This window comes from Leptosomus discolor, chromosome 20, assembly GCF_034619465.1.
Source record: "Leptosomus discolor isolate bLepDis1 chromosome 20, bLepDis1.hap2, whole genome shotgun sequence".
Lineage (NCBI taxonomy): Eukaryota > Metazoa > Chordata > Aves > Leptosomiformes > Leptosomidae > Leptosomus > Leptosomus discolor.
The window spans coordinates 7202168-7229602 of NC_141410.1; the positions used below are offsets into that span (position 1 = coordinate 7202168).

General features: G+C 40.4%; 1 protein-coding gene across 1 annotated transcript in view; it reads left to right on the forward strand.

The window, feature by feature from the left end:
• The first annotated feature begins 238 nt into the window (after positions 1-238).
• Positions 239-27435, forward strand: part of RERE (arginine-glutamic acid dipeptide repeats) — a 173986-nt gene continuing 146789 nt past the window's right edge. The window contains exons 1-2 of the mRNA XM_086476019.1: positions 239-563; positions 21221-21291. Of these exons, the coding sequence (XP_086332145.1) occupies positions 239-563; positions 21221-21291 (396 nt within the window). The remainder of the gene's footprint in view (positions 564-21220; positions 21292-27435) is intronic.

Consider the following 27435-nt stretch of genomic DNA (forward strand, 5'->3'; position numbering starts at 1 on the left):
GGTTTTCTGTGGGTTTTATTTTCAGAAATTGAAAAAATTTTGAATATTAACATGGGCTTTTCCCCTCTTTCTCCCCCCCCTACCTCTTCAAGAACCTTTTTAAAACGCTGGGGTTGTTGGAGTGGTTGAATTTTTCCTGGATTTGAGTGAGAAATTCAGAAGACTGAAGCCCAGGCTCACTGTCTACCTTTCACGGAGGCCCAGCCGTGAGAGGACAGAAGAAGGCACGTGGCGAATCATGACAGCGGACAAAGAAAAAGACAAAGACAAAGAGAAGGACAGGGATAGAGACCGGGATAAGGAGCGAGACAAGAGAGACAAGGTGAGGGAGAGTGAGAACTCACGTCCTCGACGGAGCTGTACGTTGGAAGGAGGCGCCAAGAATTATGCGGAAAGTGACCATAGTGAAGATGAGGACAATGACAACAACAGTGCCACCACAGAGGAGTCCACAAAGAAGAGCAAAAAGAAACCCCCCAAGAAGAAGTCCCGATATGAGAGAACAGACAATGGTGAAATAACGTCCTTTATCACAGAGGATGATGTTGTGTACAGGCCTGGAGGTAAGAAATTCTTACGTTATGTTTCCTTTGAAAGTAGTTGTGCACCAGAGCTACCAGTTAGTTGGCTGCAGCAGACAGCACAGTGTGATGTCTGATAATTTAAATTACGATTGTCCTAGGGGCAGGTTGCCACACTTCCCTTGGAGACAAATATGGATGTGCACGTAAAAGCTTTTGACTGTGTCATGGAATGGTTTGGGTTGGAAGGGACCTTAATCTAGTTCCACCCCCCCCGTCCTAGGGACACCTTCCACTAGGCCAGGTTGCTCTAAGCCCCGTCCAGCCTGGCCTTGAACACTGCCAGGGAGGGGGCAGCCACAGCTTCTCTGGGCAACCTCTGCCAGTGTCTCACAGTCCTCACAGTGAGGAATTTCTTCTCAATATCTCATCTAAATCTGTCCTCTTATCAGTTTGAAATCGTTACCCCTCATCCTATCACTATACGCCCTAGTAAAGAATCCCTCCCCACCTTTCCTGTTGCCCCCTTTAAGTACTGGAAGGCCGCTGTAAGGTCTCCTCAGAGACCTTGTGATATCTGTAATATCTTGCCCCTCTATAATGTCTTGTAGTATCCGATATGTTGGAATGAACTTAGCTTCTCTCTGAAAAAGAGCTGCCCTTTTTTCTTTCTGCTACATTAGTTATCTGTGTATTGTACGGAATCTCTATCCCTGGGAGTTTTGTAACAAAATTGGATAAAGCACGGAGCACTTCGCACCACCTTTGAAATGAGACCTGATCTGAGCTAGAGGTTTGACTAGGTGGCATATGGAGATATCTTCCAACCTTTCTGACAAGTTTTACTGTGAATCTGATTTCTTTGTAGAGCTTCTCTCCTATCTTCTGTTTGTGAAATATTAATCAGGTGACTTAAGGTCCCATACCTATTATGCCATTGATCTCACTCCCCTTGTTAATAACTAGTTAATACCTATGCACAGCACCTTAGCTGTTGGTCAAAAAAGACAGCGTCAGTATCAGCAAGTATCTGGGATGTGTGGGGACAGAAGCAGAAGCTTGCAGTGTGCTCTGGATGTCTTGGACCTGCTTCTCAATTACTGCCAAGTTCACATAAGTTTTTTAGGGTCTCATGTGAAGTTTCAAGATCTAACCTGTGGCTGCTACCATCTAACTCTTGCCTCTAAATGAAGTTGTACTTGAAAATTAGATTATTCAGCTAGCTGTATTCCTCACTTTTGAGTGAAAACTTCTGAGTTCATCTACACGGCATTTTAAAAGTGTTTGCAGTTGTTTGTTCCACCACAAGGAATAGTTATGTTTGGCTTTGTGGTTCAAAGCACTGGCTTAAGGGCTCTGGTAGTTTTATAGTACTGTATTAACACTGCTGGAGCAAAATAGAGATGGATTAAACTGAAAACTATGGGAACTAATGAGGTAAAATCTTGCCCACTTTTTCCATGAGGTGCTGTATGTATGTCTCAACTACTAAAACCTCGTTGTATGAGTACAGCTGTAAATGCTCTTGTCTAGTTGTAGTTGCTGTAAATGCTCTAAAATGCTAGTTGTATGTGTGGGCATCGTCAGCTGCAGATACAGATGGGCTGAAATCCTGCTCGGTTTGGAGGTGTTGCATTCCATACTTGTTCTGTGTGAGAGTCGTAGTCTGTTTTCACTTAGATCTACGAGCGTTTGTCAGAATAGCTTATCTATTGAAATGATTCAAATACAGTCCCCAAACCATTCAAAAGACATGTTTTTCCTCTTGGTCAGGGCTTGTAGCTGAGTAATACTTGTTGCTTGATCCTGCAGAAGCATCAGCTTTGGTGGCAGTCTCATTTACAGTGTTGAAGGCTGAAAAATAATTTAGAATCTGTTAAGAACAGCTGTTGTGTGGGCCCAGTAGTACAATGTGATACACTGGCTTTGTGGCGAAAAGACTGCTTAAAATTAAGATGGGAAATCAGTTTGTGATCTCAATTTTATGCTTTAGAGTGGAGAAGGGTTAGCATTCTTTATCCAGTAGGTGCAGTGCTCAGAGTACGTACTCCCTGATGCAGCAGTACTTGGGTAGAGGGGTGTTTGCAGAACAGCAGGAATCGGGACAGTAGTTACACCGAGTTTACACCTTTGCTACATAATTGACAAAGGAGGGGAAAGAGCCTGTAAATGCTGGTAGTGTGGGGAGAGCTTAGATTGTTTATGCTGTGTTTTTCACGAGACTATCCATTCAGAAGAGAAATCTTTATGTGCAGACTGGCAAGAGCTTCAGTTATGGCTCGTGCCTTCTCACTTGCCAGCAGCGACACACGGGAGACATTCTGTTTATGGACTGAAACGCAAGGTAAAGCCTCAGTCGCAGCACAGGCGTGGAGACGTGTCAGAGAACCTGCACGCAGCAAATAATCTGTAAATGCTGGCCAGGTACCCCTCGGGACTTCAGGGAGCCCACAGGGCTGATGGTGTGGGAGCACAACCTTCGCTAACAAGCGGAGTGCTTCACCGACCGCGTTTTGGTGGTGGTGGTTGCAGAACCAATAAGGGAGCTGCTGCTTGGGGAGCAATTGCTCCTTGTAGGAGTGGTGTTTGGAAGAGGTTGCATGATCTGGTAAAGGGTTTGAAAGCTGGTCTGCCCAGTCTTTACAAAGACTAGTGCTAGCCACAGGCAGCTCGCTTCATGTTCTCTTTGCCCACCTTTCTGCACTGTCTGAAGAAAAGGGGGTGGGGGGAAGTGGTGGTATCTGAGCTGGAGGAGGTTATGTAGTGATAACTGAGATATTTTAGACCTGTTTTGTAATTAAAAAAAATCTGCTTATTAAATTTCACATTTTATTAGTAGTAACTAGCTCATTGGAGGGACATGAGCCTAGCTGAAACCTTAACTGACTCTACTGATTTTTCAAATTTTATTTGAAACAATTTCTTAGCAGGAGTGAGAACTGGAATACACATTCCAGTGTGTAATATATTCTAAAGCAATTTTAGCATTTATTACAGAAGGAAAATCTTAGCTTCTGTCTTACGGCTAGGTTACACATAGGGAGATGTATTTGTAGCTGAGGGTACATATCACATAAATTTTAAGAGGGATTAAGAGAGTTTAAATTAATGAGACTTGCACAGCAAGGGTTAGAAAGATGAAAATTAAAGGTGTGTGCAGAACGGATAGCTGTCTTCAGCTTGCATCTTTTAGGCTTTAAGGAAAGGAAATCCTTCCCACTTATTTGATTCTTTCTCTTAAATACTCTTATCTGATGTGGATGAATGTTAAGGGTCTGCATTTTCTTAATATGAAGTCCTTGGTTAAAATCTCATTCTGTGTTTACCCCGTTGCTGTGTAGTAGTTAATCCAACACTTAATACTACTTTTTTTCTGTGCTGAGCTCAGCAGCTGTATTTGAGTAATAGCAAATAACCTGTAAATAAATAGATAATCAAGATCACTGGAATTTTTTCAAATGAAAGGTTACACTATACTGTTACTATGTAAATATTGTTTTTATTAATTTGCATAGATATAATGAATATATGCATAGCTTTAAACCATGTATTAAAATTTGAGTAGAGCTTAGATAACAGTATGCAATTAATCTTCTCTACTTTGTGGGAAATCACAGGGCTATCCTAAAAGCTTGTTGGCCCACTTCCCCATCTGTCCTCTCAGTTTCCACAACCTCCCTCCCGTTTCCTTCCAAATCTAGTCCGTGGGTTGTTTTTTCCTTCCTTCCTTTCTCGCAGTTCTTACCTTGCATTTGTCAAAATGACTGATATGGTAGCAAATTAATTTTTATTGTACAATGTGTATTCAGATTTGCTTATAGGCTTCCTTAGCGTAAGGTAACAATAGCATAAGGTAGTTGCATCAAGACTGAGATTTTTTTCTCTTCTTTTAGATTCAGTTAGATTATTTAATGCTGAATTTCCTTTAGTTTCTAGTGCAGATTGATTCCTTTCTATCCTAGTGGCTTTTGTCAAAATACAGGGTTGGCTTCCCGTACCGTTCGTATGCACAAGCAATATCGTTAGCCCATGGCTCCTAATTGGGTGTACTCCAAAACTGGTGGTCTTGTTTTGTAGTATGTTTTTTTGCAGTTGTTGTTCTTTGATTGTCAGACTATAAGCAAATTTGAATACTCTGATACTGTGCTGCAAAGCAGACTTTATAACTGCATCTGTTGTTTGGGTTAGACAACTGGTCTCCGTGTACGGGTTTCTGTGTAGAGGAACGCACTGAAGTGCTGCCATTCAGATGGCTGTCCATGTCTTGTGCTGGGCTTCAGTGACTCGGGTGCTTTTGGAACAGCTGCCTGGGCTTTTTCCAAGTGCCATGCCTCTCCGAACTTTGTGTAGGCCCTGCTTTGGATACTTGGTTAAGAGAATGACTTGCCTAGCTGGAAGAGGTAGCTGTGTGATGGAAAACAAACAGCGCTGTCAGTAACTTTAAATTTCTGGCTGGTGTAATGAAAGATGAACAAGGTAGTGATGATACTCTTTCAGAAACTGTTTTACCCCTCCCTGTTCTGGAAGGCACCAGCTCTCTTAAAGTCTTGAAAGGATGTGACATACGGAGGTATTTTTCTTGGGTATCTTCAGTTTGTCCTTGGATATGGAGATTCTCTTTTCAATATCCCAATGAATTGCTCTTATGAGGTAAATGGATTAAGATTCCAGAAAAAGTACAGAGCAGAAATATCTGCATCAAAATAATAGCTGGTTGTGTGGATACTTTGATTGCCCTGTTTCTTTTTGTTCTCTGAACTCTGGCACACCTTTCTTGCTGGAGGACGCTGTATGGTCCCTGTCCCCTTTAACCCTCGGTCTGTTCAGCATGTCAGGAATGGCTATTACTCTATTAAAGCCACATAACTTAATACCGAGGATATTGCTGCTGCTGAGCAGACTGTTGTAATGTCATCATGACAGCATCTTGAATGCTGGAATGGAAAAACTTTGGATGAAAGTCTAAGTTGATTTGGAGCCTCAGGAAAATAGATGACTTGACATGTCACCTGGAGATGAGGACAATATTGTTTGCTCTGCCTACGTAGAAACATTTAAAAAGATCTACAGGAATTAAAAGGATTTATGAGGATCTGTTTCTACAGTGACATCAGTAGCTATATAAACAGCACATCAGCAAGAAGAATCAACATGAGGTAATACAAGGTGAAATGCTTCTGCAGGGAGGGTAGTGCAGCCTACAATTTCATTGTTTCCTAGCAAATTCCTTTGGAATAGCTTACATGAGAGACTCTTTGTTCTAGGTGCTTTAAGATCTACGTGAAGCTGGAAGAAGAGGTGCAGGTTGTTAGGTATGGAAAGTGCAGTTTGATATGGTGCAGGGAAAGAGGCAGAATTAGCTTTGTGTGGATCCCGGGAAAGAGGCAGAATTAGCTTTGTGTGGATCCTGGAACATCTGGCCTAGTATACAAAAAATAGCAAGGTGTGCCTGCCAATTTGTGATGTTTTAGGCAGTCACTGATTGGGACAGCTATTGGACTTTTTTGGTTCACTTGCCTTTTTTTTTTTTTTTAAGAGATGGGAAATCACTGTTGCTAGGATGCGAGTGAGATATTGCTACTAGAAAATATAACTTGACTTGAGTACTAACTTTTCTGGATTTATAGGTTGGTGTCACTTCAAAGTTCTGTTAGATTTCTGTCCCTGAGTGCTGTTGAGGAGGCGCCATAACCCCATAAGCTATTATCGGGACAGGCATCAGAGAAGGAGAGAGAGACTGAATTTGCAGGTCAGATGCACTGTTGTGAAATACCGCTGCTCAGTTGTCACCAGATGTATCAAAGTGAGATCTTACGTACTTTTCACTTCGATACGTTCTGTGATTATAGGGTACGTGGCTGTTTTTCAAAGGGAGCACTTCATAAGCTATGAAATAGTTTGCAGCCTTCAGTGGCTCAGATTTGAAGCCTGCAAGTGTTGGGTTATTGCACTATCACAACGAGAAAATAACAAAAGATGGCGGGTCATCTTTTGTGTGAATCGGCAGGCCTGCCATCAAAGTGTCCTGTGGCCAATGGCGTTCCAATCACAGTGGAACCAGAATTATGCTTACCAAAGATCTAGTCGGACTGAGATTTCTTCCTAGCTCTCTTAAAGTACACTGTCAAGCAAGCAAGTATTAGGTTAGTAAGCAGGTATTAGGACTTGGAAATTTCTAAGCTTTAGTTTTTGCTGGCATAATTAATTGTTAAATGTTTCCTTTATTATAATTGTGCCAAGATGTTTTGCATTGTTGTAACTGAGGAAATTGCTGAAATGGTTGTTTTAATCTAGAAACCTCTGTCAGCTTTATAAAAATAAATATATAAACAGAAACCCAAATGAAAGTGCTTCCTCCCTCTATTTACTGTGTTAAATGATATACTGGTATTTGGGTTGAATGTTGGTGGAACTGAAATGCAGTAATTTAGCTCATGTTCCCACAGTGGTTGGCTTGTATTTGTCATTGACCCTTGTGTTTGTCATTCTTCTAGATGCTGCCTTCTATTGATTCTGTCAGCTTTACCAGCTGAGAGAGGTGGCTGTGCCAGAATTAAATATAAAAATACATATAATATGGACACGAATCTTTTCTATAAACTTGGAAGTTCTGGCAAGTGTGTTTTAAGCTGCTAAAAAGCTGGAGAGGCGGGCAGTTTTGTTTTTTTTTTTTTTTCTGGGAAGTTTTAAAATTTGAATTTTATGCTGGGGCAGAAGGAAGAAATGGAACCAATTTTTTTTTTTCAGCTGTACATTTTAATTTCAGGAGGCCTTTAGCCAGACTGTTGTTTTTCTGTCCATGTTGCGTGGATTGACCAGGTTTGTCATGGAGAGGAGTATTTCTGCATGTGCGGTGCTCTTCCTTCAAAAGCTTCATAGTTAAAATGAGCATGTATTCTAACATGATGCCCTCTCTAGTTCCCTTTTCATTTTAAAGTCTGTACCATTGTGATTCTAGATCATTGAAATATTCAGATATTCAGTGAGAGACTTTCAGCTGCTGTGAATAGGAATAACCTCAGGAGCTGTGCTGCGTTATGTGTTCATAAGAGTTCCCTTAGTTTTCACACACCATGGTGTTTTCAACGTTTCTGCTCATGTGAATAGTGATGAGGAAAGCTCGTAACAATCTTTTTTTTAGAAGAGTTTGTCTTTAAGACTTTTGTATCAATGAAAACAAAAGCCTTCTTTACCTATTCCTCCTTTACTAATTAAAAGAAGGAAAAACAAAACCACTACAGAAAAGGCCTGGATTAGTAGGTGAGTCTTAAAACATGTCAGCAGGGTTAACAAAGTGCAGAAAAGCTTCACAGAAGGATTTTCTTTGAAGTTGGTTGAAGTCTGTAGAGAACTGTTTCCACATGCAGCTGAAACTTGTGTTGGTTTTGTTCTGTACTATTGGATAGAACAGTGTTGGTAATCAGTTTTTATTCTCAGCATTTGAGATTGAGAAGTGAGGTTTTTAATGATCAGGTGAATAATAAGTGTAGAAAGTAATTAAGGCTGCATGACAGCATACATTAAGTACTTAAGTGCATGTAACTAATCTTCTGTGTATGTGCTGTTAGTATAAGCAGTAAACATAAGCCAAATTGGGGAGGGGGGGGGAAGACGATGCATTTACTGAGTTCATATTTACTCTTAAATGTGGCAGGCATTGCTCTGTGTATGGACAGCTGTTGGTGCTTGACAGATGGAGTCTTAAGTGCAGATCAAGGTTGATCTAGCAAATGGGTTCCTCTGGCTCTGTCTGGCTTCTGTGTATAAATCATGAAGAGCAACAGTAAGGAGATGAGTGTACCAAGGGTGGGGTCTGGCTCTCTGAGACTGGGGACATTGCTTAGTCGATGTTGGTCTAACAGGTAGGTTTTCCTTGTTGTCTCTCTTATTACATGACACTGTGATAGTGTTTTCATAGGTGAGTTGTGCAAGTGGAGAATTGGAGGTAAGACCTTCTCTAGAATCTTCTTGTTAGTCCTTTTCTGTGAGTCATCCCTCTGTGTTCCACCGTAACAAAATACAGGTCGCTAACAAGAGAGATGTACTACCATTGACTGCTACATTGCACGCTCAGTAAGTTTGCAGATGACACCGAGTCAGGTGGGAGTGTTGATCTGCTTGAGGGTAGGGAGGCTCTGCAGAAGGACGTGGACAGGCTGGATCGATGGGCCCAGGCGACTGTATGAGCTTCAACAAGGTCAAGTGCCGGGTCCTGCACTTGGGCCGCGACAACCCCGTGGCAGTGCCACAGGCTTGGGGAGGAGCGGCTGGAAAGCTGCCCGGTGGAAAAGGACCTAGTTGATAAGCGGCTGAATGAGTCAGCAGTGTGCCCAGGTGGCCAAAAAAGCCAACGGCATCCTGGCTTGTATTAGGAATAGCGTGGCCAGCAGGAGTAGGGAGGTGATTGTCCCCCTGTGCTTGGCATTGGTGAGGCCGCACCTCGAGAACTGTGTGCAGTTCTGGGCACCTCAGTGCAAGAGAGACATTGAGGTGCTGGAGCAAGTGCAGAGAAGGACAACAAAGCTGGTGAAAGGCCTGGAGAATAAGTCTCAGGGAGAGCAGCTGAGGGAACTGGGGCTATCTAGTCTTAAGAAAAGGAGGCTGAGGGGAGACCTTATTTTTCTAAAACTACCTGAAAGGACATTGTAGAGAGGTAGGTGCTGGTCTCTTCTCACAGGTAGTTAATGATCGAACAAGAGGGAACAGACTCAAGCTGCACCACGGTAGGTTCGGGTAAGACATTAGGAAAAATTTTTTCACGGAAAGGGTTGTTAGATGTTGGAATAGGCTGCCCAGCGAGGTGGTTGAGTCACCATGCCTTCGTGTGTTGAAAGGTCGCTTCGATGTGGGGCTTGGAGATATGGTTTAGGGGTGTACTTGGTAGAGTAGGGCTGATGATTGGACTTGATGATCTCAAAGGTCTTGTCCAACCTGAACGATTCTATGATTCTACTCTAATCAAGTATCACTAAAAGTAGCACGAATTATGTGAACTCTATAAACATACGCTGTGTACTAAATGAACATCATAACATGTTCCCTGAGAAGCTTGTCATGCAAAAGAAAAACACCTTGTAAAGCTGTGGTGTTTTGGAGCTGTTCTAGGATGCATGTGAAACTGCACGTGAACACTTTGTGGACATAATTTTTTTTTTTGGCATGTGACTACAACAGCTATATTTGAAAATCTGTGGTTTAACTAACATAGGTGACCGTGGAACACAGATAATGAGCAGTTTTACAGATTGCATTAGGGAATTATTTTTGCTGAGGATTAATGTAGAAAGATTGTAACCTAAGCAAAAATAATACTTGATGGGGAATGCAGCGTTACGAAATTAGGCAAGTGGAAATTTTGGAATAAAAACAGAGTGTAAATAACTGTTTAAAAATTTACTAAGAGGGAGGAATTCCTTGAAATAGTGGTTTTCAAGGAGTGAAAGTGGAGTTTGTGGCTGCAGTAGTTGTTCATGGCCTGTCTTCAATTTATTTCAGTTAAAATAATTTGAGCTTCTCGTGTGTGAATTTACCAGCCCTATTTCTTACTCTCACTCTGGGGGGGTTGCTACGTCTTCCATCAACAATTAGATAAAGGAAAGATCGATCAATTATAATGACAACACCTATGTACGCAGTGAACTGAATTCTCATTTTAGCTTCTGTACTGGGAACGAGGCTACAGTTCCCCATGTAGCACAGCAGTTTCCTTTATGCCGGAAGATTGCTTTAACTTTTATCTGGAGATTTTTCTGATAAATTGGGGGAGGGAGGGAATGACATTTAATCTGTCAGAACTTTGATCCTGGGACTAACCTTTGCTGCTTCATTTTGGAATACAAGTTCTGTGAAAATATCTTGTAGAAGTATTCATGGGGGGATGGAGAGAAAGCTCATAGGTGAGGGAGAAATTTCACTGCAGGTTTGATGGTCAGTGCTACGTGTGAGCAGGCTAAGTGAGGAGAGTCTGTTAAAGTGAGACTGCTTTTTTTTTAATTGTTTCCAAGTAGAGTAGAAAATGAAAGAGGTTAAATACAACTTGAGAATTGATGAAAATAAATTCTTCTTTAAGTTATCTCCATTTTCCTGTTACTGCTTAATGAGCCACACTGGTAAGGTATTTATATCTGTGGGTATCTTCTAACTGATCAGTGACGGGTTTTTTTCAGTAATATCATAAATTTTGGGTAAGCTGTTTGGCTTTCATTTTGTCCTAAAGACATAGTGGTGTATAAGCAATATCTGGTAGCAGAGCATGTGTTGCTCTAAAGAAGCATCTCGGGTAAATTCAGCTACAAATGGAAATATTTTTCCTTTGTTTCAGCATTGGAAGGAAGAATGGATCTATGTAGTCTTCCCCCCCCCCCCCCCCCCCAAAAGTCCAGAATGTGCTATGGATGGTTTTACAAAAAGCAGTAAAGACACTCACAGCAAGAAAGGATCAATAACCCTGCTGTAAAAGGAGTGGCTAGATGTATATGAAAGCCGATACAGATTTCAGACTTTTTCATTTGTTTATGTAGAAAGAAATATACCTAAATGTAGACATATATTTATTTTTCTTTGGCTTGAAAATTTCTGCTTATATCCTTACTGTGGGGATTGTACTCCTTTTTTCTTGATAGTGAGGAAAGCATTTTTTTCTTTTCCTGAAATGGGCATTTCTTATTTCAGCAGCTGACTAGCATGATCATTATGCTTTAAAATCAAAGGGGGGGGGAAGGTAATGTGCCAGTGTTGAAACAAAATAAATACATTTCTACTGTGAGATCAGCTTTACAGCTGCTGCACTGATTTGTTCTGTATAAAAGACATCTCTAAGCTATTTACAAATTTAAACAATAGGAAAATGTTTTTCCTTTCAGAAAATAGACATTTATTTTTTCAGTGCTGCTAGGTACTTGCAGGTAGGTGAAAACCAGCTTAGCAGACAATGGGGAGGATATCACATAAGCTTACTTGATGGGAGTGTCTGTATTTGCATCACAGCGGGCTTTGAGGCAACAGACTGCACTATTTGAAATGCAGTTTTGTGTGAAAATCATCCTCATCCTCATCCTTCTGAACATGTGTTCCTGTTTGGGGCTGCACCGACAGCTTACAAAATGGGTTACTCTTCATCCATTTGTCTAATCGGGAAGGTGAAAGTGATGTGCCAGTTTCTAGGGAAATAGTAATGGCTGTAATTTTTTTCTAGCTGAGGGCTACACAAATAAAGCCCATCCCTGTTTTGATGAGGTATTGTAGTGTGTTGCACTTTAATTATCAAAAGGGTAGCTAAGGGAGAGGAGCTAAGCAACCATTTGGTGCTTGTGGTGGGCTTGGGAATAGAAGAGTTTTCTCTTCCAAGTCCTCTTGGTGTGCTTGTTTTGCCTACTAGAGCACGGACTTCTAATTATGCATGGTCCAATAGAAGAACTTCTTAAACTCAAAGCTGTGTAAAGATGCCGGTTTTCACATTAAGTCCCGCTGCATGGGCCAACTGTACGCTGTTGATTTCTTCTTTGCTATTCAAAGGCATCGTGGAGATTGTTCAACTGATTTCATGCAGACCGTGACAACTTCTTCTGTTGGTTTCTTAAGGCTTATTATTAATATGCTTGCATTTAAGGTCTCTGAGAAATTATCCATAGCCATTGTTCCTCAAGTATGTTGTAACTGGCATGTTAAGGATTTTTTAATAGGAAAAAAAAATAAGGATATTGAGGAAAGTGAGGTCATGTAGTGATGCAGTACATTTGTGGTGTTGCTTGTCTTTTGTGTCTTCCACAGTACTTTAGAAGTGAGTGTCCGTGAAGAGCTATTGAAATGCATCCAGTTCAGGTTTGAGAGACAGGTGCCTGCGTAGGCATTCGTAAAATAGCAGTGAGAAGCGTTGGGAGCAAATGTTGCAGCTCCAGCAAAAGTTTGCTGTGACCTTAAAACATTGGAAGAGACTGTTTGAAATGGCCTGTGTGCAGTGAAGCTTATCAGTTGCTGAAGAAGGAGCTCTTGGACTAACTGGTGATTTAAATCTTTTTTTTTTTTTTTTTTCTAGTGGCCTGCACTCTTATTCCCACCCCTCCTCCCTTTTCATGTGTTCAATTGAAAAAAGAAAAACAATTCTAAGTCAGGAGGATACCCTGGTATGAGTTGGTGGCTGAGCATCTACAATGTCTTGGCTTTCAGCGTGGCATTTTTTGGTAACACTCCTTTCTGTAAGAAAATGTTTGCTTTGTGTCAGAATTGTTAATGAAGTATGTCTGAATGCATCTTGCAAGAAGAGCTGTATAGTGTTGTGGACATGCATGAAAAGTGTGGAAAAATAATTGGTGTGGGAAATCGTGTAGCTGGGTGCCTGAACTGCAGAACAGTTGCTTTTATAAAATTGGGAACTGCAGACTACAATTAGCTGTCATTAATTTTGTTGAATAGAAATATGTTCCATTTATTGTACAATCAGGAGCCAGGCTTGAATGAGTTTAAATAGATGAAATCTAAATTATACTGACAGTCCATTAAACAGCAGCAAAACCCCTTAAAGAAAATGGATTCACTATGATACCAGTTTATAATAAAATCATTTGCCAAATAAGAACTATAGTCCAGGCACTGGGAATACTCCTGCGAGTTTCAAATGAACACAGTAAATTGGTTGAACCATTTATTGCAGAACAGGGCTCTAGCACATTGTTTTCTGACAAGGAGCCAGCAGTGTTGCTTGAAATCTGCTCAGCAGGAAGTGACACTAAAAGATCAGACTAGCAATTTGTTTGTTGTCAGCCATATGGGGGAAGAGAGGCAACTGTATAGCTCCCTACCTGTCACTGGTAATATTTTTCTAGTTAAAACCATGTGTTTATCATTCCCAATGCATTCCTCCCTGTGTTTCTACGTTTGTTGCTAAACTGTCATGCCAAATGTATTGCTGCAGTTAGAGGTCTGTTCCCATTATTGACCTTTGTTTTCCAGGGTTTTGTAATTTTCCTGTATTTGGAATACAGGCAAATTCAGATTTCAACTTTTGGAATTCGTTGAACGTTGCAAATATTTTTCTGATCCTTTGAAAAGTACCACTTGGTTACTAATGATCTGTAACTGCTAATAATTGTGATCCAAATAGTATTTAACTGGCCTGAGCGGTGGTGAAGGATTGTGGCTCTTAACTTAGAGTACCTGAGACATTGAAATGAAGAGCCTGCTGCTTGGGGTTCCTGCTAGTTTTGGCTCAGGCAGAGGTACTTCTGGAGAACAGGTCAGAATCGACCAATGATGGTTCTTCACTGGGTGGCAGAGGGCACTAGGACAGCTAAGCCTTTTGATTTTAGACACGAGAATGGAGGAAAGTCAGTGTATTTTAATTCTGGGATGTAAATATACTTTAATTATTAATATTAATAATATTATGGATATTAATAATTATTTTATTTTTTAATTAATTAATAATTAATATCCACCACTTGTATTCAGGATATATACATACATACGCGCACATAAAGAGTGTTTGCCTCCCTTCCTCTCAAGCCCTTACATATATGCATCTGAAGTCTATGAATAAAATTCTCTGTCTCTCAAAAATTGGCATCTATCTAGATAAACAGTTGGATTTCCTTATTTTTTTTTCCTTAAATCCAGGATGATTCTGACGAAACAAACCTGTTTCACAGGCCTTGCCTTGACAATGTTTCTTTTCCAGATTCTCAGATCCATCTTATGACTTTGTACTGTGGTGCAACGGAATCTGTGGGCTTCATGAGAGTGTTGGGCTAAGTGCTATCTCTGTATTAGGTTAGAGTGGCGGATGTGAAACAGGAGTGTACACGTACGCTGCAGGGCCAGGTGTACCTGGAGCATGGCTTTAGCACAGCGATTGAATGGTGGAATGTAGAGCATGTGTTGCTATTGATTACACGAGCTGGTTGGTGGTGACAATGTAAGAGTTGATGTATGAACTATTTGAACTTGGTGTCCAACCAGCTCCCCTAAGTTGAACCTAAATTGTTAAGAGTGGGTTTTTGCACATCTGGCACATTGTTTTTCAGAACGTCTAACTCCAATGTAGAATATTTGAAGGAAAGCAAAATGAGGGAAAGAATGTGTAATCCAGTAAGATACTGGGTTGGCAAAATGGGGAAATGCTGTGTATGTTGGAACTCAGGTTGCTTACAGCTACGTTGTGAAGTCTGAGCTTGTGACTGCTGAAATACGACAGCGGGGGTTGTAGACAATTCCCTGGCAGCGGCTTTCAAGGAATATCTTTCCTGTGGAAGTGTGGTGCTGTGCAGAGAGCCTAAGGCTTTGTTCCTTGGATGATGCGAGTGTTGATTCTAATGGTGAAGATAGTTACTACATAAACTGCAGCGTTTAAGCTGATAACCGTTCATGTGTTCAGGAAAGTGAGGTGCTTGAGTTTTTTCCAAAAGATCTTTAAGTCCATGTATTGAAGCTCTAATTTTAAAAGCAGCTTTTAGTGTGGGAATATTAATGTAACCCTTCAGAACTAGGGCACATCTGGTGAATATCACAAGCCCAAAGGCATAATGACTCTGTACCATGTGTCGTAGAAATGCTTCATCTCCAGTGGGACATTTCACACGAAATAGGAAAGTAAGCAAATGCACTCATGGTTGGAGACAGGCAGTGAATCCCACTGCTGTGGGGGGAACTTTTTTTTTTAACTCTCTTTTGTCGTTGTAGTGGCAGAGGTTATGGAAAGCCCTTTTATTTTCTTTCCCTTTTTTTTTTTTTTTTTTTTTTCCTGTTGGAGAGTTTGTTGGTTTGTCACCAGTAAACTGTGGTGTAACAGATGAGATGGGTAGCTTGGCTGAGGTGGCCCTTGGAGGTTGACACATGGATGTTATCTTGCTGTGGAGAAAGCCAGAGTGTGAATTTGTAGCACACTCGTTTCCTGTGTGGTTACTTGCTTCATGCTTACACTTACGTACTGATAAATGCAGAATGACTTCAGTGGACGTGACACTGAGCCAGTCAACTGATGGCATGTTTAAATTAAGAAATTTGTAGTCAGTTTGATTTTTGGGTGGAAAGGATGGAGTGTTAAGGTTAGTAGAAGTTAATATTAATATTGCAGGAGCAAATTGATGTCTGAACCATACCTGTATTGGGTTCCTTTCTAAACTAACAGATGTTGAAATAACTGACCAGAATTTCTGTCAGGTGTCTGAAGGGAGAATGTGTATGTGTTCATTGTATTTTTAGGCTGACAAACAGCCTCAGGCTTCAGACTTCGATTTAGCGTGAAGAGAATGCATGTCACTCAGTTTATATAAACCTGCTGATCAGTAAAAGTATTCAGAAGCAAGTAAACTTGTCTGTGTGAGGAGCATCTTTATTTTGTAACTTTAAGTATTTTAGCTGGTTCTTTATAACAAATGGGGCGCCTTTTGTAGTTGTTAAGTGGCAGTAGGTGCTTGGACCCAAAGCAGCCTGAGCAGTAGTGGTGAGAATTGAAGTTGTCTAAGCCTACGTAGAAGTTCTCTGCAGCTCTGTAGAAGTAAAAACGTTCCAGAAGTGTGTGATCAGTGGGGAAAGAGTGCAACAGCACGTTCCAGTGTGCTGAGGACAAGGAGGAGCTATTCCATATTTTTCGTGGTGAGTTTTGCGTGGCTAATGCAAATGCAGCTATAAATGCTCTCCTCTTGGCGTTGTTCCAGTTTCTAGTGTTCATGACATTGCTTTGCACCTGGATTAACTTGTTTTCTTATCTGTATGGCCTCTATTGCTTTGGAGACATCTTAACTGGATGTCATCTTTGTTTTAAATCTTGGCAGGCAGCCAGCAGTGCCTTACTTAACTGCAGTATACTGGTGAGTCAACATGTTTGCTTTATCCATACTAGATGCCAGATTCTCTTTTGTCAGCCATTTCAGAGGGGTGCTTAGCTGTTTACTCTGTGTGCTGTCTGATAACACTCTGAAAACGAGGCTTGCAAAACTGCGGCATTAAGAAAAAAAATAATCTTGGAAGTTGCGGTGTTTTCTCTATCTGAACTCTTGTAGCTTTTTATACACATTCCCCAGTGAATCCTGAAAAACTTACTGCGGATGAGTAGTGGAACATCATGTAAATGGATGATTCACCTGGGATACTGAGCAGTTGGTTTGAGTGAGTAGAGGGCTGTCTAAATGGAATGATTAGCCAAGGAAGCCTGGGATAACAAAATGGTGCAGGGATGCTTTGATATGGCTGGATTGCTCTAGCTTCTGAATAAACTGGATTGAATCGGACTGTCTCAATGCGAGGAGGTGAAGAGGATGCATTTGTTGCAATGTAGTTCAGATGTTTACCTCCCAAGAGAGACTGACTTAATAGCTTCTGGGGAATGTCTCAGGATTTTCGATGAAAAGTGCTATATGTCAAATAGATTCCTGTTGTTCTGATGTCGATGGTTGATTACATGTATGGTATTTCAAGCTTTTAAAATGTACATATGTGTGCTGGAGCAACAGCTGGTACTGTCCTTGCCAGGAAATACACACTTTGAAATAGGTCGTTTGGAAAAGGCAAGTTGTATTTGAGATGAATGGACATAAATCTTCTTGATTCTACAGAGATACTGGAGGTTGTTATATAAAGCGGCTTATTGTTATTTTCTAACTAAAAAAAAAGAAAAAAATCCCCAAGATTTTAGTGCATTTTACATCCATGAAACTTCTCTCTTGAGACGCCTTGTGCAAGACATTTGGTTTGTCACATTATAGATAGTGAAAATATGCAGAAGAAAACTTCAAGCCGATACTACCTGCATGGATACCTCTGTAGCCTTGCTATTTAGCATAGTTTCCGGTGATGCCATCATCATTAAGACAAATCACTGTATTTAGCAAATACTTGGTTAGCACTAGCATTTTTGAAAGATTGTCCTGACTGTGTCTCCTCCTCTGCTCTAGTGGCACGAGTGGTAGTAAGGATTCATAATAAATCCAGTATGAGTTAACTGTTTCTCACCATTTCCCCTTACTTTGCTTTAAAATTTGGGATTCTTTGCTCCATGATTCATTTAATGCTTATAGCACAAAAATGTCTTAACACCTGCCTCTCTAGTGTTGTTTCACTCTTTGGTTGATTCTGTTCTTCTCTTTGTCCTATCTCTCAGTTTAGTTGGGGTTAAGTTTGCATCAGGTGGACACCTGGTAAAGAGCTGCCAGCTGGATTGAAGTGGAATTCTTAGTTTTGTTTACAACTTCGTGCTAAAAAGCTGTGCAGAAGCTCTCAAGAGGCCATGACCCATGTGGAGTTATAAATGACAGCAAGTGTAGGGAAGGTTGGTAGTGGTGCTTCTCATGTAGAAGAGGCTTTTGGAACTTGTAGCCTGAGAAGTCGTGAACTCATTTCAGTGCTATTTTCATAATGAATGATCAAAACTTATTACAGTATCAGAAATTCTGAAAGATTTCAGGTAAACTAACTTTTAGATAATAGGAAAAAAATCAGGAGAACTGCTTGGTTTGGAACTTGCACGCTAAGATCTGGTGCAGAACACTCAAGCTGTGAGTTGTACATTGGTGTGTCTTCTAGTGGGAATGTGGACACAACTCTGCTATAATTACATTCCTTCCGTACATAGGAGCTTCACTGATGCTGATAAAATGATGATTTCAGATTAATCCAGATTCTTATCCTGTGTCTTTGACTCTTACTGTAAAATAAGCAATAGATTTTCAGCTTAAAAGGGTCTGTTTTGTCCAGCTCGTTTGACTTTAACGAATGCTGTTGTGAAGTGATTAACAGCGCAGTTTGCGATGGATGGAGAATGGTGTGGAGAAGCAGCCTGATGTACAAATAGAGTTGCAGGTAGAAATTTGACACTTGGATTTACAGGCTTTGCTTCAGATGGTTACTATGGTTATGTGATAAACCATCAGGAGGTGACTCCTTGGTGGCTACAAGGCACAAGCATCTGAGAGGATGCAGATGCTGTCTAAGTTCCAGGCTACCCTTTGGGCACTGTTGCTGTCACTTAGCCTCAGTTCATGCTTTTCTGCATGTGGTGGTGAGATGCTCCTGAGCAGATGAGCTGTTCTGTGCACTTGTGCTCCATGAATTTAGTTTTTTAATTCAAGGAATTGCCACATCTGTTCACAGCTAGGTAGCGTTTGTGCCACATGGATTTTGTTCTGAAGAGAAGGGTCTAAGTAACCTTTTCCCGGTTCTGTTTTAAGAGCCCCTGATACCAGAGTTCTCACAGCGAGGTTTTGGTGACAGCTGAAGTGATTGCTTTTAGCTGTTTGCTATCCTTGATGTAGGCCACAGTGAGCTGTGCTTGTCATTTGAAGACTTTCTTCTGCAGAAGTCAAGGTCACTGGCCTGACTTTGATACTTAACGTGCTCTGACCTCAGCCTGATTTGTAACCACCTAAAGACGAGCATCTTTTCTGGTCTAGATTGAAATCATGGATCAGTATAAGTGAGAAAAACCTTTGCCTTTGAATTCCTTCCATTGAATGTGGATTTTTAGCCATACTGATCAGCAGGCTTGGTTTGAGGCTAGTACATAGAGATTATTTTATAGCCTACTGGGGAAAAGAGGCACTGCTCTGCTTTGCAGCTAAAAAAGGGTCAGTTTGTTGGGTAGTGCCTATAATGAGAATGCTGGAGGTGAACAGGTTTGCGTCTGAACCGGTGTACTAGCTTTCAGGTGTAATTGTGGGACGAGTTGGTTTTTAGAAACCTTGACTACATTGCCTTGACGTACTGCTGACATTGGCCAAAATAAAGGCCTACTTACAATTGTGTAGAGATGATCTGAAAACAGAATTTAGGAAGATAAGGGAAGATACAGAAAAGCAAGACAGAGAAAAAATAATTTTGCACTTTAATTTTAAATGATTTGTAGAAAAGCTAGAACTATTTCCAACTTCTTTTTTTCACCTCTGTTCCTCTCCATCTCAGTGGTGAGACCGTCTTCTGGTTTAAGCAGAACACACATTCTGTGGCTATGAAATGTCCCAATGTAGGAAGGGGTTTTATGGTATGAAGTTCATTTCCTTGCTTCACCCAAAACAAAAACCCAAACAACAAACTCAAACAAAAAAACCTAAACAAACAAACAAAACCCAAACCCACAACTCGGTGAAATCTCAGCCTATCGCCTGACTACTTTGGGCCACAATTTCTTGCCTGTAAAATTAAGATACTGGTGTTTTACTGGAATACTAGCGTAATCTAATGTTGCTGGGTACGACTCTGCTTGTAGCCAAAAGCAGCAAGTCCAGACCTGCGTGGCTGCCACAAGCAGTGCAGAATTTGGGGAGAGGTGCGAAGTGCGTTCAAGGCTTGGTTTGCCGGCAATGTTGCTTTGATCCTGGCAAAACCTCAGTTATCTGAAATTAATGAAGATGGGTACTGTACACCTCTCTCTCATTAGAACAGGATATTATACTGCTGCCACGTTTAAAATCACGTTCACAACCATGTAATTCTGACATGTATCACGGAAGCGCTGTAGGTTTGTAATGCCTGGCATTTTTCCGGCTTGGTTGATAGAGCTGCTAAGACTCTTCCTGCACTTTTGGTAGTCCTAAGGTAGTCCTGCTAAGTAGCTGCTAAATTTTTCTTCTAAAATAATCTTTGAGTTAATTCTCAGTGGTGAGAGAATTCCTGAGTATAGGTTGGGTTTCAAATGATTACTGAAAGGTTGGGGTTTTTCAGGAGGAAGATGTTTTACTGCTATAAGCAATGACAGTGCGTCATGAGGAATGCTCTTTGTGGAGCTTAAGAACTAGAAAATGTTTGTCTTGAACAACTTTTAGATTTTACAAGACACGAAGCAGGATATTAGTTGCATCTTGAAATGTGTGTTACAAAACTCTTAAGACTAGAATTCTTCTGTAGAAATATAAAAAGGTTCATGGAGAATCATTCATACATCAATAGCTGGTGTTCTTTGTGTCTTCTGCCTTTAGAATAGCAGTTACCTATCTGGATACAAAAGGAGAACACAATGACTGTCCTTTAAATGTTTGTTGGGCTTTAGGAGTAGCATCTTTGCCTTCTAGCAAGCTGTGTGTAAACATTCTGATTTTTAAGGTCATTACCACTAATCAGGCGCTTCATTCCCATCCTTGCTGTAATTTTATTCTGAGGCACTGTTTCTGTTGTGGTTATTGCCAAGAATGTTTTTAATACAACAGACCTTATTTTACAGCAACCTTGTAATGTCCACTTGTCAAAAGCAAACAAAAATAATTACTCAGTTTCTGTCATGTCAAATGTAATTTGAGAAAGCCCAGTCCTTCCCTGAGGTAAATCTAATTTAGTTTGCTGCCTTTCATCTGTGATTGGTTGCCTTGGTTTTCTTCACAATTAGAAGAGAAAATATGCTAGTGCTAGCTTCTTAATAGCAAGCTAACCACAAAAGATCTGATTAGTTTCCTGTCTTATTTTGATCTGGTTCATAGGTTGTGACCTGGTCATTTTTATTAAGTAAATTCAGAATGGATTTATATGACTGCCTTTTGTTTTCCTAGCAAAATGTCTGTTCAAATCAAAGTTAATTTTTATGCAGTTAATTCCCTTATTTATCATCATAAAGCATCTAGTTTCTATTTTTAGGTCACGCTTGGAATAAATTACACGTTATGCAAATGAAATGGTGGCTCTTTCTAAGCTTAAGCTGTTTTTAATTTATCCTGTTTTTATGTTCTTTTCTTGGAGGTACAGAAGTTAATTTCCATTATCTTAAAATCTTGTTTTTTTTAAAGATTGCGTATATATTGAAAGTCGTCGGCCGAATACCCCGTATTTCATCTGCAGCATTCAAGACTTCAAACTGGTAAGGAAAATTTTCACATCTCCTCCTTTTCCCTGCCCCATTCTCCAGTGAGATGGCAGTATTTCTTAGTCTGTATCTCTTCCCGTGGCTCCTTGCTCCTTCGGAGTAAATCTTAGCTTCTGAAATAGTAGCTGTTTTGCTATTAAGACAGTGATTTATCCTTAGTATAGGCTTAGCTAACTGGGCTGTAGAGTTCAAATTGTGGTCTGTGCCATTTTAAGGTTGTGTATTTTTGGGAAATTGTGGCTCAGTGAGTTAAGTTTTTCCTGGGATGTTAAATTTGGCTGTGTCTTTACTTCTAGCTTTATATAGCCCAGCTGTGTAAATGGAAGCATGTGGGCTGGCGTGTGGTAGCCTGTGTATCTCGGCTGATCGGTGGACTGACAGTTGAGGATGCAGAGAGACCAGACCAATATGATATTTGATTTGCAAAAAAACTTAAATAACACTTAAGAATGCTTTAGCACTTTATTCTTTAAAAATGAAAAGTCGGGGACCTGCACAAGAACAAATTAATTGGGGTTGTGGCTTACCCCTTTTAATCTGAATTTCTACACTTAAAAGGTTGAACGTGTCCCGCTCCAGTATGCTGTAGCTGCACAGAAAACCACTTGCTGCTTACGCAGTGCAGAGCAGGAACTGCTGCCTGTTTGACACAAAGGGCACCTATACTTGTTCTGGGCTTCGCAGCGCTTTGGGTAGTTTGAGCAGGATGTTTGGAAAAGGTGACTCTTACTGCCGAGCATCTTGCTGTTGTTGGTTTATGTAGGTTCTGAGCATGGAATAAACTGTCCTTCCTATCAGTGCATAGTCTACAGATGTAGACCACCCACTATCTGTTGCTATCAGATTATATCTTCCAAGCTTTCTTATTCAAGTCTTCCACTGTACTCCTTAACAAGTTTATTTTGTGAGACCACAGTGAAGGAGAAGGTATAGAGTTCTTCAGTACGGATGTCCGTTATAGTGCTTGGCACTTGTGAGCATGCGGTGTGCTCTCCCCTTTCTTTTTTTTTAAAGGAGTTGTTGGATTTGTAGTTAACATGTTCTAGCAATGGGTTAAGCCACAGTTGTGTTATTGCATATTAGCAGGTGCTTTTGTGTCTGACTGGAATGACAATGTGATAGTTGCCATTCTGGGCAATAAGTTCCTGCTGAGTTGCATTAATTGCTCAGGATATTAACAACAAAAGCTGAATCTTCTGTTGTCAGCATTGGTCTTGTACAACACATTAAAGCTGTTTGCAAAGCTATGTGGGAAGTGTCTTGCAGTATGTTTTCGTACCTTTAAATTTTTTTGATAGGTTTTCAACATGCAAAGGGTATGACACCAGGTTTGCTGGCAATTTTGCATATTTTCTTAAATAGAAGTAGTGTCATTGTTTTATGTTTACTTTTGCCTGCTGAGTTCTTTAACTTCTCTGTTAGGTTTTTTTTTCTTACTGACATCACTCATAAAAGGAATTTGTAAAAATGACAAAACCAAAAAACCCCTTGATTCTGGTTATTCTAGCAAAAACGAATCTGCAGTGTTTTTGTCACTGTGGATTTTACTGTTGGGTGAAAGGAAAGACGTACAGTGGGAAGGACACTTGGTTTCTTTTCTAGTGCGAGATACCAACAGGAAAACAGTCTTGTTCTGCCTTCAGCTAAATATGTCAAGTGAGGCAGGGAAGTAAAAGTCAACAGCTTTGAAATGTTGCCTACTAATTAAGTACATTATCATGTTGGTTGTCATAAACTAAAAGTTTTTGGCTAGGTGTACGAGTCTCACCCTATGCTTCCTGTTGTTCTAGGTGTAGCTGAGGCATAGGAGTTGATGGTGGTTTTTTACAGATAAAACCAAAGAATATAAACTTGCATTTTTTTTTTAAAAAAAAAAAGGGGGAGTTAAAAATGACAAAGCAAATGCTGTCTGATATACACATGTGCTATCCTGCAGGGTGAAAGTTCTTTGGGCCATTCTGGGCATGGGGCTGGAGTTCTGTTCAGTTTCATTCTTGAAGTAAACTGAGGTTTAGCTTGCCTTTTCCAGTAACATCTTAAATCATGACTAGATGTGGTTTTATGTCTCTTAGGTGGAACTGGAAACTGGTTCTATGAAGTCTGGCAGCTTGTTCTAGTTTAGTGTTCAAGCTTCCTTCGCTTGACAGATGGCAGGAGGCGAAAAACGTGTCGTGTGGTGTGTTCCTTAGTAATGGGCTTACACCTTTCTTGTTGCTCAAGTTGTATTAGAAACAGCATCTTTGTGGTTAGAACCATTTTTGCCTGCTTCACTTCTACAAATACCAGTGTGGAAGATGGTGTGAGGTTACTTGTGGCTGACTTGGAGTCATACTACTCCAGAAGCAGATGTTACAAATCTTTTCAGAGCAGCTTTATATTCTAGTGTCTAGGTCTTGTGACTTGGAGAAACCAGTAGTTGTTCTCCTATGCACGTGCTTTGCAGTTCCAGCAATTATGGCAGGTAAATCGGTATATTTTGTTGCATTAGCTTATACTTCCATGACAAGTTTCTCCTGACATTAAGATGAATCAGTTCATTTAAAAATTACACAAGAGGAACAGCTCTTTTGCTTTCCTGAAGAACAATTGCACTTCACAAAGGGCCATAAAATGCTCATGATGAAGCTTTACTTACTGCTAATTTCTTTGTAATCTGTCTCTTGCCATCCTGCCTTTTGTTACTGTGCGTTGCTTCATGTGAAGCAGAGGTGTGATGCTGCGCAGATTGGTCATTCCCTTCACGAGCTGTATGAGTTCTTCTATTAAAATAAGCTGAGGTTGGGAGGAAGAGCAGCAGATGTGATTCCCAAGCATTGAAGGCAACTGGAGGAGCACAGCTAGCTTTCTAGGTCTTTCTCCTCAATCAAAAAATCAAATGGTGCATTAAGGCTGGCCATGTGGGAAGAAGTTGAAAGCGATTTGATCAATTCAGCTTGACTGGATTGATCAAATCCAGTCGTGGGTAACATATCTTGACTGTCGTGGGTAACATATCTTCTTTTGTCTTTACCATTTCTGTGGTACTGGATCCCTTGAAGCTTTCTGGGATTCACGTAAAAAACTTTGTGGAACTGGGAAGTAAAATATGATTAAGTGTGATGTGTCTTAGGGAGAGAAAAAAGTGGCACTTTAATTGTCATATCCTTTCGGGTCTGCAGTTGCTTCGGTACTTTGTAGCATGGGTTTCACTAACATTAATACTGTCTTTGACAATCACTTCCAATAAGGTGTTGATAGCCTAGAAGGTTCTTGGGGAGAGCACTAAATAACACCAGCGCCAGAGGAATTGTAGGAGTACTGCTCTGCTATGTGAACTTCTTGGCAGGATTTCAGAAATGCACTGACTATTCCTGCAACTGGGAAACCGGTTCGAAAAAGCATTGATTTGAAACCTCTGGGAGCCTCACAGGACACAGCTAGGGAAGAGAGATGGTGGCAGAAGAGACTTCAGCTGTTCCTTTGTTGCTTGTCCTTTGCTACTCTGTGGTGCTGGTCATGAGTTTGGAAAACTGTAGTTCAAACTTGCTGTTTTCTCATTTACTTGGTATAATGAGCTTCAGACTTTGAGAAGGAAAATGCACGCTCAATTCCTGGTTAGACTTCATAGTTTTTGTTATGCCTAATGCTCTGTGATACTTAGTGAGCTGTGTTATTCTGATGATATCGAGCCCCTATTGTCTGTGACTGTCATTCTGGTAGATGTTTTTTTGTGGTGGTGGTGTAGGGTTGTTTTTTTTTTTTAAAGTCTCAGTTCGTAAGGATGACCAGTAAGGTTTGAAGATGATGAAACAAGCTGTTAGTCTTAAATAGGAATGCTTATCATCTTTCCTTTCTCCCAAAACTGTCTGTGAATACAAGTGGTCACTTCCATTTGTTGGGGAGCTAACAAGTTCCACTTTCTCACCAATGGTATGTGTAGAATATTCTTAGTGAGAAAGCAATAGGGAATATTTTTTTTCTTTAAGAGCTCTTTATGGCTTAAAACCACAAAGCTACAGTGGGGTGGGTTGCAGCTCGTGAATGCATGAACCTCTAATGTTGCAATGACTTTTACAAGGTCTGCTGCCTTGTCGTTTTGCGTTTAAACGTGTGTGGTTAGACTTTGGTCCTAACGCTTTACTGCTTGGCTCTGTTCTGCTTTGAGCTCAGATTTATCTTATGCTTTTGGAGGCTTAGACCAGGTTCAGGAGATCTTTTGTCTTACTGCAGATGTTCATGTTGAGTAATTTCAGAAGGATTGCTTGCAGACATAGTGAACATTTACACTGTCCATTGAATTTAGTTCATGGGAAGAGTGCTCAACAGCCAGAGGAAGAAAGCCAGGAGTTTCCAAGTATATTGCCTGGTCTGATAAACTTGTGACTATGTTGCTTGTCTTTAAACTTGACTTTGTACAAATAGGAGGCGGTGGGTTTTTATTGGTGGTCGTATGGCAAATATGAATGGAAACACTGTAGTGGCTTGTGGCAGCTTAAGTTCCCTGATGTTTTGCTGCAGTGTTGTTTTCTGGTTTTAGAATTACTGCATAGTCGAGACTCATTTGAATGGTGAATTATTAAGAAACTAGTTAAATTTGCTTTTTTGTTGTTCAGACTGATGTGTGTTATCAAAGGTACCACAGCAGGGGAAAAAAACCCAACAGTTTGTGTCTTTAAGAAATTTTTTGGTTTTGTCTGTTTTTTCAGTGGAAGATGCCACAGAAAGTACAAATACATTTGTTTTTACTTTGCCTTGCCACATAATGACAATTGATGTGAAAAATGCCTTCTAAATAGATACAAATCCTTTCTGGTATAGTAGTATTTTTAGAATCCAAGGGAATTCAGTGCTTGTTTAGGACCCAAGCAAAGGGTTGGAAATGAGAAATGAGGCAACTCTGGGTATTTTTAAGGCACAGTGTCTTGGATCTCTTCTGTTAATTTTCATCTGTCTGAACTTTGCTTAAAAAAGCAGATGGATGGTTTGCAGAATCTGGGAGTGAATGAAAACTCACTCATTTCAGCTGCTGGCTCCATGCTGAGATCTGAGTGCTGGGTTCAAACACCAGCTGCCTGTTGTAGGAGCCCTTTTAGGTTCAAACGTTGGGAAGACTTCAGGATGGATGAGGGAAGGGGTAGCAGGGAAAACATGCAGATATTTTTCTTTTTCTCCATTTTTCAACATATTAGAAGTGCAGTGTTGGTCCAATTTAGCCGTTGAATCAGATGCTTCCTTGTACCCTTAAAAAATTGTTCTGTTTTTAATAGGTCATATTTTTCAGGTTTTGCCTTCTGATCTCCTTTGTCTTTGCATAATCAAGAATTTTATTGCAATTTCTGTACCTTTAGTGGCCACTAACTGTGATTTGCTAAATTGATGGTAAATTCTAGTTAATGGCATTAATTTTGCCAAGCTTTCTCGTGTTCTCAGACTGTAGAATTGATTACCAGTGTCTATCAGGTACTTTGACAGAGGGGCACAGTGGCCTTTTTACTGGCAGTTGGTAGTCATTTGACAAACTCTCTCAGCTGTGTTTGTGTTCTATAAGAAGTCCGTATATCTTCAGGCAGGCAGCAGAATTTAGCATAAAGGTAATTTTGGTGGTTCTTTAAAGGCAAAAAAATGCTGCCAAAACCCACGCCCACTGTAGCCCGATCTGAACCACATCTAGTTGGCAAAGCTTTCTCTGTGCAGAGATCTCTTGAATTCCACAGAGATGCACACATCTAATGCAGTGCAATAATAGAGCTGCTGGATAAAAAAAAAATGACAGGTTTCCAAATAGTGGCATTATGTTAACTTTTTACTATACTATATGTCTACAGTAATAGACTCTTTTTTTTGTTGTTGTTGTTAATTTAACTTCTATTAAGACAGCAGTGATTGCAATGTAATTTACGTTTCTCCCTGGAAGTATTCAGTACATTTTAGTATGGATGTTGTCCACTGATGATGACAGAACTCTCAAGTGCTAAGAGTGTGTGTGTGTGTATTTGCATTTGTAAACCTGAGTTTAACACTATATTTTACTAGAAAGCTTGATTTCTGCAACGGTAGATAGTAACCTGGTTAGTTAGCCCATTTTTGTTGAAGAGAAACAGCAGGAACTGGTGGAAAATAATTGAAAGATAGGAATGGAAAGTGTTTCTGTGAATCTTG